At 46.0% G+C, this 21266-nt stretch overlaps 1 protein-coding gene across 1 annotated transcript in view; it reads right to left on the minus strand.

Moving 5' to 3' along the window:
• ITGB3BP (integrin subunit beta 3 binding protein) overlaps positions 1 to 21266 on the minus strand; it is a 63023-nt gene that overhangs the window by 3321 nt on the left and 38436 nt on the right. Inside the window, exon 10 of the mRNA XM_070746066.1 lies at positions 662 to 715. Coding sequence (XP_070602167.1) covers positions 663 to 715 — 53 coding nt within the window. The 3' untranslated portion in view covers position 662. The remainder of the gene's footprint in view (positions 1 to 661; positions 716 to 21266) is intronic.

Below are 21266 nucleotides of genomic sequence, written 5' to 3' on the forward strand. Positions count from 1 at the left end.
TTCTGTGTTATATGTAAATTTTGTTTGATGATAAGAAAACCATGATCTTGAAAATACTATATATTTAAATATATACTTATATTTAAATATATACTTATATACTTAAATGAGTACAACCTTATGCTGACTTAATAGGGGATAAATAACATTCAACTTCATGAAAATGTGTACTAATTAGCATTGGCCTAGCACAACTGTGATTTTACAAAGTTATAAAAGCAAACTGAAATATGTTCTGGAAGTATGACCAATTGATCAAGGCTGAATGAAATGCATTTTTTAAAAACAAATATCAAACTGTAACTTCTTGAGTACCCATGTAAAACTTGAATTTGGCACAAATGATTGAAATCCTTATCAACTTCACTTTGATGACCATCCAATTTTTAAAAAAAATTAAAACAAATGCCCTAACAAATATTTATATATACACATTAAAATATACACAAAGTGGGATTCACTCTGAATAATGCAAGGATAATGCTTATTTTATTACATATCTGAAAAAGGAGTTGTTTTTCCATTAACAAATTCAAACAGAGGAACACTTTTGAAACAGTTTTTAATAAATTTTAATGCTCTCAGAGTTCTATAAATCCCACAAAAGTTCCCATTACATGATTTTCTATATTGTATATTTAAAGTATTAATGTCTCCTCACCTTAGCCAATGAGAGATTTCAGGAATGCAAAACTATTATCAGGTTGGAGATCCCCTGCAAAACAAGAACAACTTATGTTTAATGTGATGTTTTAACACACTCAAGTTGCAGTTCTTCCCACTTATTAATGGACCATTGAAGAGTACAACCTATTATTACATTCAAATAAATGTAAAAACTGAAGATTTTTCAGCTGAGCAGTATTGGCCAGGATGGATATTGATTTACTTTTTAAGAGTTACTGGTATCTTACAGCTATGAAGCTGGATGAACTAAAAAAAACCCCCACCAAATCCAAAATCCAATACACTGCCCAAGTTATTCCCATTCCATTCGCATTGCATTAATCATTTTGTTTTGCTTTTATTATAGTCACAATTACAGAGAAAGGGACCTCTTTTTTTCACTTTCCCTCCCCTCTTTTTATCTTTCACAAAGTGTAGGAAGGTAATTTTCCAGAGGTAACATGGGACATTCAACTTCAACTGACATTTGTAACTATTGGGTAAAGTCAATTAGAATCTTAACAAGAATCACAAGACATCTTGAGCTCTCTAAAAGTTTACTCTGGATTTTTGCTAGTGCATGCAAAGTTAGAGTATTTTAAGCCACGTGAACACCAAACTGCATAGGGAAAGCAGAGACAGGAAAAAAAATGGTCACTTGACTGCTGATATAAAACCTCTCTTTTCTTAAATGTGCCAGAATAATTTTTCTCCATAACCCTCAAGCACAGTTAAAATCTTTAGACTATTCATTATGGTTCTTTTTATAGTATTTTTATTTAATAAAACCTATTAAGACTACCATACAAATCTCTTTACTTATGCTTTTATCTTTTAACTGATCAATTTTTATATTGCTGACATCTCCTCTTCACCATTTGCTCATTTAAAAATTCATAGTACATGAACTATGTCTCTGGAGAAAACGTCTATAAAATTTGTTACCGCTGGCAAATGTGTATGAGTCAGTGATAGCACATGACTAAATGCTTCGCAGAAAATAAAACTTGTTTCTGTAGTAAGCAGAACTGTTTAAATGTTATTTATTTTTATGTTTCAAAGAAAATATATTGTGAAGTGCTGCATTGATTTAATACGCAACATTGTCTGTGTACACGCTGTACAAGGAAAATTTATGAAACCTTTGCACAACTCGTTTAATTGAATTTTCCAAATCTCTCACCACACACAAATAATCAATATCTTCTGCAGAGAAAACCAGTCAGAATTATTACCGCCTTTCTTTTCAATTTTGTTGTCATCAGCACATAGAGAGCACCTGGATATTTGTAATGTCTGGATAGCAAGTTATTTACACCTCTTTAAAAGTAATTGCTATTAATCGCCTCAGTTGTGTCTTCCCACACCCTGTTTTATTTTAAATAACCATTACATGTCTGAAAGAAAAGAAACAGGTATTCTTTCTGAGCATTTGTAGTCATGCAGGAACACAGTACTGATAACATTTTATAATTTAAGGTTTCATTTCACTTGATATTCATATTCATGTAAGTCTCACTGAAAAAGCTCCTAAGAAATAAGAGTATACAACAATTGGATCCAAGTTCATAAGGCAATCCTGAAAGGAATGCAATTTGGTAAGCTAGTGTATGTTTGGATGCATTTGTATAGTTGATTTTGAATATAACTGAAGATATTCAGGTATATATATATTTTGTAAATGAATGTCACAGCCACCTTGGTAAGTAACATTCGGTCTAGAAAGTATAGAACATTAAACAACACTTGAAACATTAAGTTTGCTTTCAAAATATCTAACATTACTGCAAACGATGATGTTACATACCTCTAATGTTGTATCTTAAAATTGACATGTTAACTCCTGCTAGACCTAATATTAAGATGACCAAATTTTATACAGTGAAAAAAGCATTATATCCTACAATATTCAGAGGCCAAAAGAATAATTGAAAGACTAACCATTTTTCTTCCCACTAAGTAGCATTTCTCTGCTAGACAGATTAAAATCTCACCTAAAGCAAAAAAATGCCACACAAAATCGATACAGCCCAAACTTAGTTTCTTACAAAATAATTTCAAGAGTGGTTCAGTCTTCAAAGGGAAATAAGACCACTATGTTGTTCTCCCTTTTTTGAGACTGAGTTCTATTGAACTCTGAGGAGTTTACCTCTGAGTAGACATTTATTTATTTATTTTATTTATTGGATTTGTATGCCGCCCCTCTCCGGAGACTCGGGGTGGCTAACAGCAACAATAAAGCAGTGTACAATAGTAGTCTGATGTTAGAAATAATTAAAAGCCCATTAATATAAAAAACCCAAACATACATACATACATACCATGCATAGAATTGTAAAGGCCTAGGGGGAAGAGGGTCTCAATTCCCCCATGCCTGACGGCAGAGGTGGGTTTTAAACAGCTTACGAAAGGCAAGGAGGGTGGGGGCAATTCTAATCTCTGGGGGGAGTTGGTTCCAGAGGGCCGGGGCCACCACAGAGAAGGCTCTTCCCCTGGCTCCCGCCAAGTGACATTCTTTAGTTGACGGGACCCGGAGAAGATCCACTCTGTGGGACCTAACAGGTTGCTGGGATTCGTGCAGCAGAAGGTGGTCCCTGAGATAATGTGGTCCGGTGCCATGAAGGGCTTTATAGGTCATAACCAACACTTTGAATTGTGATCGGAAACTGATCGGCAACCAATGAAGATTGCGGAGTGTTGGTGTAACATGGGAATATTTGGGGAAGCCCATGATTGCTCTCGCAGCTGCATTCTGCACGATCTGAAGTTTCCGAACACTCTTCAAAGGTAGCCCCATGTAGAGAGCATTACAGTAGTCGAACCTCGACTATATTTGGGAAAGCATGCATGGGGTTGCAATGCAAAGTTTCAATCTTACATCTTACTATGGAATTTATTTCTGAGAAATAAATCACAGTATCAGCCATATTCAACATACTTGGGATTACTTTTGAATATACATGTATAGGTTTGACTCTAGGAATATATTAACGTTGTAAAAAATAAAATTAAGAAAAATATTGTAAAAAAGATAACAAATCCTATATTATAGATAATCAGGTACAATCTGCAAATGTAAAAATACTTTCATAGAAAGAAATGCAGAAAGGTCATTAAATAATCATTTTTAAAAACACTCTTATATTGACTAAATTTATAAAATGCATTACTAAGTTATAAAGTTACCATTATCCAGATGTGTGGGACTACAACGCCCATTATCTCCAGCCAATGGTAATTTGAATCCCCTACAGAGCAATTTCAGAACAGTAGTATACCTTTTTTAACAGAGAAGCTAATAGTATATAAGGGAACTTCTATGATCAGCAAGTCTGCGGGTTACATTTTTTAGATGATGTAGAACTTTGCCAATCTTGGTTAGATTGGGAAGTCAAGCCAAGTTAGGCTAGGTGAGTATTTGGGTGGGGGAACATGACCAATCAATGTAGGTAGCTCTGTATGAACTGGATTAATGGGTCTATCTTGGTATATGACATTTTTTAACTTCTCACATGAAAATGTTCTAATGTCTGGAGCAGTGCTTTTCACTATTAGCAACTTTAACAGTGGCTGGGGAATTCTAGGAGATGAAGTCCACCTACTTTAAAGTTGCGAAAAAATGGTCTTGATATACAGTACATTGTAATTTATCTTGCTCTAAATATCAGGCCTAGATGCCATTTGCCTTCTACCTGTCCAACCTGTCCAAGGACTTCCATTCTATGGTTTTGGGACCCATTGTACATTTTTAGGATCAGCCAGCTACAAGCAAGACACCATACAATTGTGGCAAATGACAAACTGGCTGAGGGGACAAGCAAAGTCTGCTTGTCCCCAATGACCTCTGCGATCATATCGCAAGCAACTGTGTTCTTTTTGCCGACGATGTAAAACTTTTCAACACCACTGACAACACATTTACTCTCCAAAAAGACCTTGACTTTGTCTCAGATTGGTCTAATACCTGGCAACTTCAAATATCAACCAACAAATGCTCTACCCTCCACATCGGCAAAAAGAATCCAAACCTCATATATAAACTGAATAAACAAATTCTCACAGCCAACCCACACTCAGTAAAAGATCTTGGAATACTAATATCAAATGATCTAAGTGCTAAAGCCCACTGTAACTATATCGCCAAAAAGACTTCTAGAGTTGTTAACCTGATCCTACGTAGCTTCTGCTCCAGCAATCTCACACTACTCACAAGAGCCTACAAAACTTTTGCCAGACCCATCCTTGAATACAGCTCATCGGTCTGGAACCCATACCACATCTCGGACATCAACACCCTTGAAAACATCCAAAGATATTTCACCAGAAGAGCCCTTCATTCCTCCACTCGAAACAGAATACCCTACGAAAATAGACTAACAATCCTGGGTCTAGAAAGCTTAGAACTACAGCGCCTAAAACACGATTAAGTATTGCCCACAAGATCATATGCTGCAACGTCCTACCGGTCAATGACTACTTCAGCTTCAACCGCTACAACACAAGAGCATGCAACAGATTCAAACTTATAATATTAACCGCTCCAAACTTGACTTTAAAAAATATGACTTTAACAATCGAGTTGTCGAAGCGTGGAACTCTAACCCCCAACATTTCTCCCTTAGACTATCCACAATTGACCTCTCAAGGGGCGTACATAAGTGCACTAGTGCGCCTTTCGTCCCCTGTCCAATTGTCTTTCCTTTATCTCATATATCATATATATTTTCTTCCTTTCATATATCTTCTCCTCTATTTTTATATATTATCTTTATATATATTACTTCATGTCTATTATCTTCCATATGTATTGTGTATTGGACAAATGAATAAATGAAATGAAATGAAGCTTCACATTGCTTGATTTCTCACGGCAGAAAGCTAAATTAGATGGATTATCCAAATCAGGCTAAACGCAATATAATAATATTGCAAAACTCAGAAGGCAGCTTTAAAAAAAAAAAGTTAAAATAAAAACTGCAAAACTCCACTGTTTTATCTTCGACATGGCAAAGTCATTTGTAACAGATCCTTTTGTTTTCTAATCAATGGACCGTTATACTTACCTGAACGGTCTTCTCGATGCACTGCAAGGAGAGTCCAGGATGGGTTATTCTCAGCCTGATTGGCTGGGACTGAGTTTAATTTAAATATTTAATTATTAGTCAGGCACCGCCCCCCTTAGCCCTCCAGTCTAATAAGCACGAAGGAGCAGTAATGTCCAATTAAGGTTTATTAAACTTGGATCAACTCCCAAAAAAAAAAAAAAAAAAAACTAACCAAAACCACACAATAATTGACCCTGGTCCCAACAACTGGGAGGGTCTGGACTCTCCTTGCAGTGCATCGAGAAGACCGTTCAGGTAAGTATAACGGTCCTTCTCCAATGCACTTGCAAGGAGAGTCCAGGATGGGATATACCCAAGTTAAATCAGAGGGAGGGAGAAGGTTGGACCAGGGGTTCTGAAAAGGAACACACACCCTGCAACACCCTCCTTCCAAAGGCCGCCTCCGAGGAGGCAAAGGAGTCTATCCTATAATGTCTTATAAAGGTGGACGGAGCTGCCCACGTGGCCGCTCGACAAATGTCCTCGAGTGAAGCCTGTGTCCTCCAGGCCGATGACGTGGCCGCACTCCTGGTGGAGTGAGCAGTTATCCCCTGTGGTGCTGTAGTGTTCTTGGCGGAGTAGGCCTCTGAGATACAATCCCGCAACCACCTGCTGATGGTTTGAGGGGACACCTTCCTACCCATCGTTCTGGTGGAGAAAGAGACAAAGAGACCTTCGGAGGATCTGAACTCCTGAGTTCGACGTACATAGATTTTTAAAGCTCGTCTAACGTCCAGTTTGTGCCACCTCAGCTCTGATGGGTGGCTGCCGTGGGTGCAGAAGTCCGGCACCACAATGTCTTGTGACCTATGAAAGTAAGTGTTCACCTTTGGGACAAAGGCTGGGTCTAGTCGAAGCACCACCCTGTCTGGATAGAACCGACAAAGGTCCTGTCTGATGGATAGTGCTGAAATCTCTGAGACCCTCCTGGCTGATGTAATAACCACCAGGAAGGCAGTCTTAATGGAGAGGAACCTCAGGGAAATATGTCGTAAAGGTTCGAACGGTGGACCTGTCAAGGCATGAAGGACCAGCGAGAGGTCCCAAGAAGGAAATCTATGCACCGCTGAAGGCTTTAGATTGGTCGCTCCGCGTAGAAAATCCCTGATCCATGGATGCTTCGAGAGGGAACGGCATTGACTCCCCACGAGGACTGTTGACAGGGCAGCAACGTGGCGACGAAGAGTATTTGGGGCAAGGCCCCGGTCCAGGCCCGCTTGTAAGAAGGAGAGCACCATCAAGGGAGATGCTCCCTGCGGATCCATCTGCCTGTGTTTGCAGAAATCGGCGAACGCCGCCCAAGTATTCTGGTACAACCTCCTGGTAGAAGGTCTGCGGGCTGCCTGCATAGTGTCTATGACTGCCTCCGGCACGAGCTGGGCCCTCAGATGTTCCCGCTCAAGTGCCAGACGGTCAGCTGCCACCAGTGAGGCTCCGGATGACTCATTGCCCCCTGTGTGAGGAGTACACGATGATCCGGAATTCTCCAGTAGGCCGAGATCGATAGTTGCATCAAGTCTGCGAACCAGATGCGCCTCGGCCAGTAAGGGGCTAGAAGGAGAACCTCCGCTCGCTCCTCCAGTAGCTTTCGAATGACTCTCGGTATCAGAGGAATTGGCGGGAAGGCATAAAGGAGACCCTCCGGCCACCTCTGGTGTAAAGCATTCACTCCCTCGGCTCCGGGTGAGGGGAAGCGGGAGAAAAAACGGGGGAGTTGGGTGTTGTGGACAGTCGCGAAGAGGTCTAGTATAGGTTCGCCGAACCTGCTGACCAGCTCCTGGAAGATCCTGGGGTCGAGGTGCCACTCCCCGGGGTCCAAAGTCTCCCGACTCAACCAGTCCGCGTAAACATTGTCGACCCCCGAGATGTGTTCCGCTGAAATAGAGGCCAAATTGGCCTCCGCCCACTGTATCAGGGACTCCGACTCCTTCATTAGGCGACGAGATCGAGTGCCACCCTGCCTGTTGATATGTGCCCTGGTAGAGACATTGTCCGTGAGGACCAGGACGTGACGCCCTCGCACCATGGGGGCGAAACTCCGGAGGGCCAGTGAGACCGCCTTCAGCTCCAGGAAGTTGATGTTGGTGTCCTGTAAGTCCCGACTGTCCCATAAGCCCTGGGCCAACTGGGAGGCAAGGTGGGCCCCCCAACCCAGCAAACTGGCATCGGTTGTCAGTATGATATGTCGTTTTGTCAGATATGAGGATCCCTTGTCCAACGCCGGAGAAGTCCACCAGCTTAGCGAGCTGCGAACCCCCTGCGGAAGGAAAATCCTCCTGTGTAGGTGGCTTGACTTTGTCCTTTGGAAAGGAAGCAGGAACCACTGCAACGGTCTTAAGTGGTGTCTGGCCCACGGGACTACCTCTATACATGAGACCAGGGTCCCCAAAATCTTTGACAGGAAGGAAAGTCTCGGAAACCTCTGGCCTTTCAGATCTCTCAAGAGTCTCCTGATGGAGGACCGCCGCTCCGGAGAGAGGGAGACCATACCCTGAGTGGTATCGATGATGGTCCCCAGGTGAGGTAGCCTCCTCGTGGGCGTCAAGTGGCTCTTGTCCCAATTTACTGTGAAGCCATGGCGTTCGAGAGTGCTGATGGTCAATTGCAGATCCCGAAACGTCTGGTCTCTTGTCTTTGCCAGTATGACAATGTCGTCTAGGTACGCCATGAGGCGTACCGACTTCTGTCGTAGGGAAGAAGTGAGAACGTCCAAGAGTTTTGTAAAGGTTCTGGGAGCGGATGAAAGCCCAAAGGGCATTGATCTGTATTGAAGGTGGATTCCACTCAGACAGAACCGTAGAAACCTCCTGTGTGGAGGGAAGATGGGGACGTGCAAATAAGCCTCTTTGAGGTCTATTGACGTTAAGAAGTCCATGTGACGGATAGACGCGAGGATGGTTCTCAGCGAGTGCATTTTGAAACGTCTGTACCTTACGTAGATGTTCAGTTGACGCAAGTTCAGAATCAGTCTGACCCCTCCCGAGGTTTTGGGGACGAGGAAAACCGGAGAGTAAAACCCCGTACCTCGTTCTCCTATTGGAACCTCTTCTATGGCTCCTATCTCCAGGAGATGAGAGACTTCTTGATGAAGCAGCTTCCTCCTTTGTACATCCCGGGGGAGTTGACAGGTGACAAAACGTCGGGGAGGAAGGTGAAGGAATTCGATCCTCAGACCTTCTGCCACAGTGGTCGCCGCCCAGGCGTCCGAGGACAAACCGGCCCATGCTTCCGCGAAGTGAACCAGCCTGCCCCCTAATGGAAAGGGGGTGAGGGAGTCATTTATTCTTCCTGAAGCCCCGTCCAGCTCCTCTGAAGGGTCTGCGTCCCTGATAGGGCCTGCCGCGGTCCTGAGTGGTAGACCTATCTGACCGATAAGACCCTTGGTTGAAGGAGCCCTGGAAGTAAGGCCTCGATGACTGGGCTGTGCTCGAGGAGGGCTCCGAGCGAAAGGGCTGGCGCCTTTGGTATGGAGTGAAGCGTCTCTCCGGTTTCTTTGACCTCGGCATGACTTTCTTTTTGTCCTTATCTTCGACTAACACGTCATCAAGGACCTCTCCAAAGAGCTTGCCACCCTTAAACGGTGCTGAGGCCAAGCTCCATTTGGACTTGACGTCCGCTTGCCAGCTGCGCAGCCATATGAGCCGGCGGGAGGACACTGACGAAGCCATGGCCCTGGCCGCGAACTTGGATGCATTAGCCGTCGCATCTGCCGAGAATTCGGTGGCCGCAAGGATTTTATTTAGATCCTGGCGAAGGCGTCCGTCTTCAGGATCCACCCTTGACTGGAGCTCCTTAATCCAAAGGAGAGTAGCCCGGTTAAAAAAGGAGGCCGCAGAGGAGGCCCGAATGGCCCAGGCCGCCATCTGGTGGGTCTTGCGCACAAGATTTTCGGCTCTTTTGTCCTCAGCCCGTAGACCCTCCTGAGACTCGGAGGGAACCAGGGCATTGGAAACTAAGCTGGTGACTGGCTTGTCCACCACCGGGAACGTTAGCAAGTCCTCCATTGGCTGGTCAAATGAGTACAATTTGCGGTCGAGATTGGACGGGCCCTGTGCCGCTGCCGGGGTCTCCCAAGGTCTCTGGACCGTTTCCAAGAACAGATGCGAAGAAGGAATGTCCACTGTCTCTTGGCTTGGTAGAACGAAAAGTCCAGCCTTAGGTTGGGATGAGGCGGAGGCATCTGGTTGTCCGCCCTCGCCAGCCTGTTCGATGGTGAGCTTGGCCTTATTGAGGAGGACCCTAAACAGGGATGATTTGAAGAGACCTTGGAAGGCGGGTTGCTCCGGGGGGTGTTCATCCCCCGACAGGTCATCCTCTCGATCGCTAAAGTCACCGTGAAAGGAATCCTCCTCCTCCATAGACTCAGCCATAGAGTAAGAGGCTGGGGCAGTCCAAGGGTCCCTGGATCTCGATGGGGGAGGACCCGCCAGAGCCTGTGTTTGACATGCTCCTGTTTCCACTCCCTGGGAAAAAACATTGGCGATGAGATCCTGCAGGGCCTGTGGCATGCTCTGCCAAGAGTCTTGAGCGGTGCGCAAACCCGCTGCTGTCGGGGTGAAGGTAGAAGACTGCGCTGACGCATGGTGAGAAGGGGCACATGATTGAGGTAGAAAGGTGCCCGGCCACATGGGGGTTTGCCTTCCCCAGGTGCGAGCCTCCGAAGGGTTTGGTTGTGTAGGCCTCTCTGGAGACCAGTCCCTTTCAGAAGCCGAGCCTGCTACCCCTGCTGGAATCACGGGGGAGGCTGGCGGAGGCGTGGGGCCAAAGGCTCTAGAAGGTATTGAGGCTTGCTTTTGTGAGGCCTCCAGTTGCCTCTCCAGGGCTTTTATTCGTTTCTCTGCTTCTCTGAGAGAAGAGCCCTGAGAAGTTTTTGTCTTTTGGGCTTTTTCTTTAGGGGTGTTGGGCCTAGCAATGGTGATGGCCTCCTCCCCTGTTTGGGCTGGTTGTTCTGCCATAACCTTCCCCTTATACACACTCACGGTCAGGAGAAAGAATTGAACACGAGCCAGCCAGAAGCCTTATTATTTTACTTGAAGCAATGGCGATGCACAAATAACGGAGCTAAGACTCCACTGCGCATGCGTGATAACAGGCCAGAAAGAAAAAAATTCCCCAAGGGAGAGTTCTCCACTGGGCTAGCCCGGTCCCTGCTCCTATTGGCTAAAAAGCCTGCCTGGCGACGTTGCCATGGCAACCCCTTGTCGGCTTGAGCAGAGCGGTAGCTCCGAGTGAAAAGCAGGGTGGAGGCTAACAAACCAGCAGGGGGCGGGCGGGGACTCCTCCTCCGCCCTAACTTGCTGTCGGAGGGCTGGCCCTCCGTTGCCTTGACGACCGCCGCTGCGGTCTCCTCTGGCAAATAATAAAGCCTCAGAATCGGGCGGGAACTCTTCTCTCCGTTCCCGCCCTTATACTGCCCCCCCCAAGATGGCGACGCTCCGTGCCTGCTTAATGAGCTGAGGGAATCCTCGGCAGGGCTCGATTCGAGCGGTAAGAGGCGCGTGGGGGGGGGGTTTCCTGTCGGGGCTTCTGGGGGCTGTCTTCTGGCTTCGAATCCCGATCTTCAAGCGGCATATTCGCCATGGGGAGCAGGCCCCCCATAGCGGCAGCCGACCGCCTTCCACCGGGTGCTACCGCGGAGGTAAGCGACCCGGGCGCTCCTCTGGGACCTTTCAACAGACCCAGTTGTCTGATGAGAGGAGCTGCAGCCTAGGGGGGTTAAACCCACTGGAAGTCTTAACCCCCGCTGCTAACTTGAAGCCGCCCCCTGTGCCTGAAAGAAAGAAAAAAACAAGAATACATTATTAAAAACAATACTAACAATTTATGCAATAAATTAACCCTATTAAATTACATTTAATAGGAGAACAACAACTCAAAGTCCCATTACTGCGACTGAGTTTTTTAGACTGGAGGGCTAAGGGGGGCGGTGCCTGACTAATAATTAAATATTTAAATTAAACTCAGTCCCAGCCAATCAGGCTGAGAATAACCCATCCTGGACTCTCCTTGCAAGTGCATTGGAGAATGGCATTTGGCCCAGTGGATAAGCACCGCTTTTTCTATCTGGCACAAGACACAAGCCTCTCCCCAAGTGATCAAGTACCATCCAGGACTGAGCAGGATAAAGGTTAATTGTGTTTGGATTTGCTCCGTCCATATGCTGAAATAAAAATTCCCTTTGGAAATATGCGGCACCCATCCTACACACAGACACGACGTGCTTTAAACAGCAGCAACACAACTCGATTTCATCTTCTGGCAGCTGCCCTCAAGTTTGCTTACATTGTCTTCAAAAAACATTTTGTTTACTGTAAAGGCTAGTCATGGGCAAACAATGGTGCTATTTTTTTATGGTGCTAACATAAAATGATATAACTAAAATGTATATAATGCCGTCCATTGATGAAGGAATGCTCTGAATTAAGTTGTTTTAAGTAGAGGTTGTTTATATAAAGTAAATAAATGTCATGCCTCACCATGTGATGATAATGTGACATTCCATCAGTACCGAACCAAGGAACAGTCATAAGTTTTATGTCCTGACTGAGCATAACTAATTAAAAATAATTATAGAAAACCACATCCAAAAGTAAAAAGCAAAATAAAACACTGTGTTCCTTCTTCAGCTGCCCTTCCCTCCTTCCAGTTATTTTTGACACACCCATTCTTATCAGGATAGCAAAACAGATACCCATTGCAGCAGTTAAAATAAATGTTAAAATCTAAAAAGATGTTTTGTCTTCCACAACCAATTTAATACATCATGCTGCTTTTGGGGGGGGGGGGTGGTAAAGGGAGGTGAAGGAGTGTTAACTATGCCTCCAGCATTCAAAATGGAAGAAACCATCTCAATTCAACATCTCACTAATAGCTGTTCTTGAACACAAAATACTCAATGCTTTCTTCTGTTTTTGTGTTAATTGACCACTATATTGAAAGGAGGTTCTGAGGAAACTATGGTATTGATAAATAACCCTGGAATTTCCTATCACGAGATGTTGTGCAGGATACCAGCCTAGCTGCCTTCACAATAGGTTTGAGCCAATTCATGGAAGTCATGCAGATCAATAGCTATGGGCATAGATGATAATAATAATAATAATAATAATAATAATAATAATAATAATAATAATAATTTATTAGATTAGTATGCCGCCCCTCTCCGAAGACTCGGGGCGGCTCACAACAATAATAAAAAACAATATTATAGCGAAACAAATCTAATATTAAAAAAGAAGCATATAAAACCCTATCATATTTCAAAACCAAAACATACATACCAAACATAAAATATAAAGAGCCTGGGGGAAAGGTGTCTCAACTCCCCCATGCCTGGCGGTATAGATGGGTCTTGAGTAGTTTACGAAAGACAAAGAGGGTGGGGGCAGTTCTAATCTCCGGGGGGAGTGGATTCCAGAGGACCGGGGCCGCCACAGAGAAGGCTCTTCCCCTGGGGCCTGGCAAACGACATTGTTTAGTCGAGGGGACCTGGAGAAGGCCAACTCTGCGGGACCTTATTGGTTGCTGGGATTTGTGCGGTAGCAGGCGGTTCCAGAGGTATTCTGGTCTAATGCCATGTAGGGCTTTAAAGGTCATAACCAACACTTTGAATTCTGGCCAGAAACTGATCGGCAGCAAGTGCAAGCCACAGAGTGTTGTAGAAACGTGGGTGAATCTGGGAAGCCCCTTGATGGCTCTCGCGGCCGCATTCTGCACGATCTGAAGTTTCCGAACCCTTTTCAAAGGTAGCCCCATGTAGAGAGCATTGCAGTAATCGAACCTCGAGGTGATGAGGGCATGAGCAACTGTGAGCAATGAGTCCCTGTCCAAATAGGGCCGCAACTGGTGCACCAGGCGAACCTGGGCAAACGCCCTCCTCGCCACAGCCAAAAGATTTTATTTATTTATTTTATTAGATTTGTATGCCGCCCCTCTCCATAGACTTGGTGTTCCAATGTCAGCTGTGGATCGAGGAGGATGCCCAAGTGGCGAATCCTCTCTGAGGGGGTCAGTAGTTCCCCCCCCCCGGGTGATGGACGGACAGGTGGAATTGTCCTTGGGAAGCAAGACCCACAGCCACTCCGTCTTGTCTGGGTTGAGTTTGAGTTTGTTAACACCCATCCAGGCCCCAACAGCCTCCAGGCACCGGCACATCACTTCCACTGCTTGATGAAGTGTTCTGATGCAGTCTTTAGCAGAAGCAAGAGATCAACTCCGGGTCACGAAAAAATCCCTCTTATTTACTTCTTGTGAATTAATTGCATCTACCCACCAAAAAGTCCTGACAATAGTCCTTCAAGGAGTTAACTGCAGTAACAGACCTTATTAGTTCCTTGAGATAATTGCAAGGCCACGAGCTCCCAGCCGAAAGGCTGCAAATTAAGTTCTGGCAAGCAGTCTTTGTGCCATAAAACACATTGAGTAAAATCTTCAGAAATATGAACTGTTGTCTCCTATGACAACCACTCCTCTTTCCTTCTATTTATTCCCCAGCCAGGGAGGGGCCATTTGGAGTCCATGCGTGCTTTGCTTCCCAAGTCGACTCTTTGTCCTCCATTGCTCACCTCTCCTAACTGCTCTGCACATCTGGAACAGGCCCCAGCTGTTCTTCCTCCTCACTCATATCAGTCTCTAAAGGTGGCTGCCACTCCGGTAGCTGGGAAATGTCAGACAGCCATGGTTCTATCTCCACATCCAATGTAGAGCATACATCACCAGACTCCAGAACTGGCCCAAGTTCCTCTCCAACCTCCTCACCATCAAAGTCTGGTGGACCGCAACATGAAGTGTCTCATGATGGCCATGGAAGATTACTGGAAAATTGCTTTGGTGGGTCACTGTGAGAACAGATTTCTGGGCTAGATGGGCCTGGAGTTCAATCCAGTAGGGACCTGTTTTAAGTTTTTAGTTTGTTTGTTTTTTATTTATATATATATATATAAATAAAGGGATTGGATACTGTAGCCTAGAGGATAATTCTCTGCCTTACAAGGCAAAGGTTGCAGGTTCAAGTCCCAGTGGGTATGGCTAGCTGATGAGGCCAAAATAAGGCCGAAATAGATCTATCCTAGTCTCCCTTAATTTTCAAATTCAGCTTAAACATGTGACACATACAGATAGAATTGTCGGCTATCAATAAAATTAACTGCCTTGGAAATGGCCCTGGGTTGGGCCGAGAGGCAAAAAAGGAGCTGTGATGTTCCTTCAATATACCAGGGTGATTCGACACAAAATGTAACCCTTCCCTGGTACAGAGCTGAAGGGATTGGATACTGTAGCCTAGAGGATAATTCTCTGCCTTACAAGGCAAAGGTTGCAGGTTCAAGTCCCAGTGGGTATGGCTAGCTGATGAGGCCAAAATAAGGCCGAAATAGATCTATCCTAGTCTCCCTTAATTTTCAAATTCAGCTTAAACATGTGACATATATATATATATATATATATATATATATATATATATATATATATATATATATATATATATATATGCCGCCCCTCTCCGTAGACTCGGGGCAGCTCACATTACCTAATGGCCAATTTTTTTAAAAAAAAAATTGCTTTTAAATTGCAATTTTATTTATGTAAATAAAATGTACAAATGCCTCTCACTTATGAAAACCTTAGATCTCTATAACAATTAAAATTCTTAAGTTATACAGTTGAGTATTTGGCTAGTAGTCAACATAAAGTTCACTTACAATTATATAATATTAAAAGAATCATGCATAGTATGGGATTGGCTAATAATTGCTTTAAAAAGGTCAAGCCTTTTATTAATTCCTCTCCTTCTCTGAGAGCCCTGACACCTAAGTCTTGTCCAAGGAATGCATCTGAATACACCAGTTCTCAATATTATTAATAGTAAAAAATCAATATGTTATTTGTTTCATAGATTGTTAATAGTAAAGACCTAATATATGTTGTTGTGTTTTATGGATTCCTCTGCTGAATATTCAACAGGACAACAGGATCCATCTACCCATGGTAGACAAGTATGTTTAGCTATATTTATTTATTTTATTTATTTATTCAATTTTTATGCCACCCTTCTCCTTAGACTCAGGGCGGCTTACAACATGTTAGCAATAGCACTTTTTAACAGAGCCAGCATATTGCCCCCACAATCTGGGTCCTCATTTTACCCACCTCGGAAGGATGGAAGGCTGAGTCAACCTTGAGCCGGTGATGAGATTTGAACTGCTGACCTACAGATCTACAGTCATATATATTCCATGACTTCATACAGAGCCTTCCTGGCTTTGTTAATTTTCTCTGAGGTTTCTTTCAGGAAGCCACTGGGAAGATCCTGGCCATCAGGCCAGTTTTTAAATAACTTCAGATTTCAAGATCAGAAGATTTCCATCATGTTAACATTCTTGATCTCAACTAGCAACCTGGATCTGCGTTTATCTTCACTGGAATTGGGGACTCTATCCAGTTCAACAGATTTTTCTGAAAACCTAAACAAGTAGTTTGCCATAGATGATATAATGGATTTACTTTCCTCATAGCAATGCTATATATTAATAAAATTTGGCTTGATTCTAACACACAAACACACACACAGTGTGAACAAGAGAGAGGAAAAAGTAGGCCTACCACTATCCTCAAAGCTTGCATGGTTTCTCTTTCCATCACTCCTTAATTTGTTTCATGCTACCTATACACAAGAACCTGATCTGCTAATTTCAAGGCAAATTGACGGTAGTTAAAAATCAACAGAATTCATGGGAATCTAGATTCAGATCTCTTATGCAAAAACAGCAAAACTCAAACTCAGCATCTTGGTTATGACCTATAAACCCATTCATGGCATCGGACCAGAATATCTCCAGGACCGCCTTCTGTCGCACGAATCCCAGCGACCGGTTAGGTCCCACAGATCTGGCCTTCTCCAGGTCCCGTCGACTAAACAATGTCATTCGGCGGGACCCAGGGGAAGAGCCTTCTCTGTGGCGGCCCCGACCCTCTGGAACCAGCTCTCCCTGGAGATTAGAACTGCCCCCACCTTCCTTGCCTTTTGTAAACTTCTTAAGATCCATCTCTGCCGTCAGACATGGGGGAACTGAGACATCTCCCCCGGGCCTATACGGTTTATACATGGTATGTTTGTGTGTATGTTTGCTTTTAATAATGGGGGTTTTAGTTTTTTTAAAATTATTAGATTTGTTTTTACATTGTCTTTGTTATTGTTGTGAGCCGCCCCGAATCTACGGGGAGGGGCGGCATACAAATCTAATTAATAATGATGATGATGTTTGAGTCTGCCCTCCGGCTCACCCTGATCATCTTTTATAGAGGAGGAAGTTTTGGGGCCCTGAAGGCTCCAACAGCTACCAGGTCACACCTTAGAAACTGCCTTTGCATATCACAGAAAACAAGCAGTCTTACACAAAAGCCAGCAATGAGAAATATTTTTTAATCTTGTCCTCTATGAATAAATTGGAACGTTTACGATTTCCCATTGCTCCCAGCAAAACAACTAGTGACAGAGAGAAAGCAAAAAGCAGGAAGGGACGGACACAAACACACACAAAGAGAAGTAGCAAAAGTGGGGAAAGAATCCAAGCCAAGCTATTGTTGGTTTCCACAAATAGGTTTACAGATTTATGCAACTAACTGATTAGTGCAGTATTTCTCACCCTCTGCAACATGAAGAAGAGATCCTAGAATTCCCCCAAGCAGCCATGGATTAGTGGCTTCCTAGATCACAAAGAGTTATGAGATCTTCAGCAGGCAACACATATCAACCAGAGGTTGTGTTTAATCTTTTGCCCATGCTCATTCCTGCTTTATATAGCTGGGCTCTCTAATAAACCACACTCCATTGTAAGCTAAGGCACAAACTGTTGTGGTGGTTTTGTCTTTAATTTTTAAACTGCAATACCATTTACTAAATATAGTGTTTTGATTGAAAATTGAAAAATCTATGCTAAAAATTTCTATACACAGACACAAAAGCATGCATTTTTAAAAAATAGGGGAGAAAAATGAGGCAAAAATGTTATCCGTTCAGTACATGTTAACAATAAAGAATGAGAAAACCCTACTCAACACATCTGACACCCAGCAAGCTAAGTCTTCATTGCTGAAATGTCCTTTATTCGGTTTCTTTTAAAAACTAAATCATAACCACAAGGGAAAACTAATCTATTTGATCAAGATGTGTGGCTGCTTGTCTGGCACCAAGAACACACTGCTGAGCTACGGAGATTTCAGATATCAATAGAAATGTGAAATGACTTCAAGCTCAGGAAAAAGGAAGTATTGCCCTGAGTTTTAAGACACAAGATTAGGAACTAGCTGTCTTCCCTGGTTCACTTTGCCTGTGAGGACGTACAAGCTACTTATCTTCCCAGTCTTTAACCAAACTTTGTGAAAGAAAACACACATGCTGTTTTTCCTATCCTTGCATCAGTTGGAGGTTTTGCTCATAATTCGTATCCACTACATTAAATCACATGTATTTAAGTAGTGAAAACGGGGACAAGAATAAAATTAGGCTCATAGTTTATGTAATACATTTCTAAATACAGTGGTACCTGTTAAATCACTGCACCAGAGACTGCTTCAGCTTAATCAGGTTTATTTAACAAGGCATAATAAGGTGAACAGCTCTCTCTGACAATCAACTCCTAACCAGGGCAACGGCTAATCCGTTGCCCTATTTATACTTTTTCTTTACGCGGGAACATTTCTGACAGCTGTTTATTTTTGGCGGCATTCTAACCAAAAGCCGTGTCTTAACCAATCAGTGAATTTTCCCTTATTTCTTTTAAACAGACATAACAGTACCTCTACCAACAACACCTCTACTTACAAACTTTACTGTCTAGATAACAACCGGGTGTTCAAGATTTTTTTGCCTCTTCTCAAGAACCATTTTCTATTTATAAACCCGAGCCTCTGAAACTGTAACCAGAAAAGGCAGGGAGAAGCCTCCAAGGGGCCTCTCTAGGAATCTCCTGGGAGGAAACAGGGCTGGAAAAGGCGGGGAGAAGCTTCCATGGGTCCTCGCTAGGAGTCTCCTGGGAGGAAACAGGGCTGGAAAAGGCGGGGAGAAGCCTCCGTGGGGCCTCTCTAGGAATCTCCTGGAAGGAAACAGGGCCGGAAAAGGCAGGAAGAAGCCTCCGTGGGCCTCTCTAGGAGTCTCCTGGGAGGAAACAGGGCCGGAAAAGGTGGGGAGAAGCCTCTGTGGGGCCTCTCTAGGAATCTCCTGGGAGGAAACCCTCCCTGTGGTTTCCCCAATTGCACACATTATTTGCTTTTACATTGATTGCGGTGGGGAAAATTGCTTCTTCTTACAAAATTTTCTACTTAAGAATCTGGTCACAGAACAAATTAAGTTCATAAGTAGAGGTACCACTGTATTTTGCAAACAATGCTATCTGGACAGCTATACTGGGTATGGAAAAAAACATTATTTCTAAATGACTAACCAAGGATTGGGATCATGTCGTCTTGTAAATACAATCAGTGTAGCAAAAAAGCAGACATGCACATAAGCCACTGCAAACATGATCCCATTAGATATGAGGAAGTGGAAAAGGACCTTTCTAAAACCAAGCTTCAGAGGGCCCTGTATGAAGCGGATCATGCGGTCCCCTGCGGTTGAGATTCAGTATGGAACCAAGATGGCATTGCGCACATTCCTGGATGACCACTAGAAGAAATCAGAATTTGGCAGGGTTTTCCTTGCTTCTCTTGATCTCCCATCAGCCATCAATACAGTGATCCCTCGATTAGCACGGTCTCGATTAGTGCGAAACGCTGCAACGCGGTTTTTCAAAAAATATTAATTAAAAAATACTCCACGGTTTTTTTGCTATACAGTGAACCCTCGATCATCGCGAGGGTTCCGTTCCAGGAACCCACGCGATGATCGATTTTTAGCGAAGTAGCGGTGCGGAAGTAAAAACACCATCTGCGCGTGCGCAGATGGTGTTTTTGCTTCCACTGCCGCCCGCCCTTCGCCCGCCCACCCCGTTGCTCGCGCCCAGGCTCGCGCGCGCTGCCCGCCCGCCCACGCTGTTGCCGGCTCCGCTTCCCAGCTGGGAGGCGGAGGTGAGGTTTCCCGCGCGCACGGGCTTTCCCCAGCAACGCGCGCAGAGCTAGGGTGTCCCCAGGCTCGCGCGCCGCTGCCCGCCCGCCCACGCTGTTGCCGGCTCCGCTTCCCAGCTGGGAGGCGGAGGTGAGGTTTCCCGCGCGCACGGGCTTTCCCCAGCAACGCGCGCAGAGCTAGGGTGTCCCCAGGCTCGCGCGCCGCCGCCCGCCCACCCACGCTGTTGCCGGCTCCGCTTCCCAGCTGGGAGGCGGAGGTGAGGTTTCCCCAAGCGCGCGCGCTTTCCCCAGCAACGCGCGCGCGCTGGGAAGCAGAGCAAGGGTGTCCCCAGGCTCGCGCGAGTCGCCCGCCCACCCACGCTGTTGCCGGCTCCGCTTCCCAGCTGGGAGGCGGAGGTGAGGTGTCCCCAAGCGCGCGCGCTTTCCCCAGCAACGCGCGCGCGCTGGGAAGCAGAGCAAGGGTGTCCCCAGGCTCGCGCGAGTCGCCCGCCCACCCACGCTGTTGCCGGCTCCGCTTCCCAGCTGGGAGGCGGAGGTGAGGTGTCCCCAAGCGCGCGCGCTTTCCCCAGCAACGCGCGCGCACTGGGAAGCAGAGCAAGGGTGTCCCCAGGCTCGCGCGAGTCGCCCGCCCACCCACGCTGTTGCCGGCTCCGCTTCCCAGCTGGGAGGCGGAGGTGAGGTGTCCCCAAGCGCGCGCGCTTTCCCCAGCAACGCGCGCGCGCTGGGAAGCAGAGCAAGGGTGTCCCCAGGCTCGCGCGAGTCGCCCGCCCACCCACGCTGTTGCCGGCTCCGCTTCCCAGCTGGGAGGCGGAGGTGAGGTGTCCCCAAGCGCGCGCGCTTTCGCTCGCGCGAGTCGCCCGCCCACCCACGCTGTTGCCGGCTCCGCTTCCCAGCTGGGAGGCGGAGGTGAGGTGTCCCCAAGCGCGCGCGCTTTCCCCAGCAACGCGCGCGCGCTGGGAAGCAGAGCAAGGGTGTCCCCAGGCTCGCGCGAGTCGCCCGCCCACCCACGCTGTTGCCGGCTCCGCTTCCCAGCTGGGAGGCGGAGGTGAGGTGTCCCCAAGCGCGCGCGCTTTCCCCAGCAACGCGCGCGCGCTGGGAAGCAGAGCAAGGGTGTCCCCAGGCTCGCGCGAGTCGCCCGCCCACCCACGCTGTTGCCGGCTCCGCTTCCCAGCTGGGAGGCGGAGGTGAGGTGTCCCCAAGCGCGCGCGCTTTCCCCAGCAACGCGCGCGCGCTAGGAAGCAGAGCAAGGGTGTCCCCAGGCTCGCGCGAGTCGCCCGCCCACCCACGCTGTTGCCGGCTCCGCTTCCCAGCTGGGAGGCGGAGGTGAGGTGTCCCCAAGCGCGCGCGCTTTCCCCAGCAACGCGCGCGCGCTGGGAAGCAGAGCAAGGGTGTCCCCAGGCTCGCGCGAGTCGCCCGCCCACCCACGCTGTTGCC

The sequence above is a fragment of the Erythrolamprus reginae genome, chromosome 3, assembly GCF_031021105.1.
Source record: "Erythrolamprus reginae isolate rEryReg1 chromosome 3, rEryReg1.hap1, whole genome shotgun sequence".
NCBI lineage: Eukaryota > Metazoa > Chordata > Lepidosauria > Squamata > Dipsadidae > Erythrolamprus > Erythrolamprus reginae.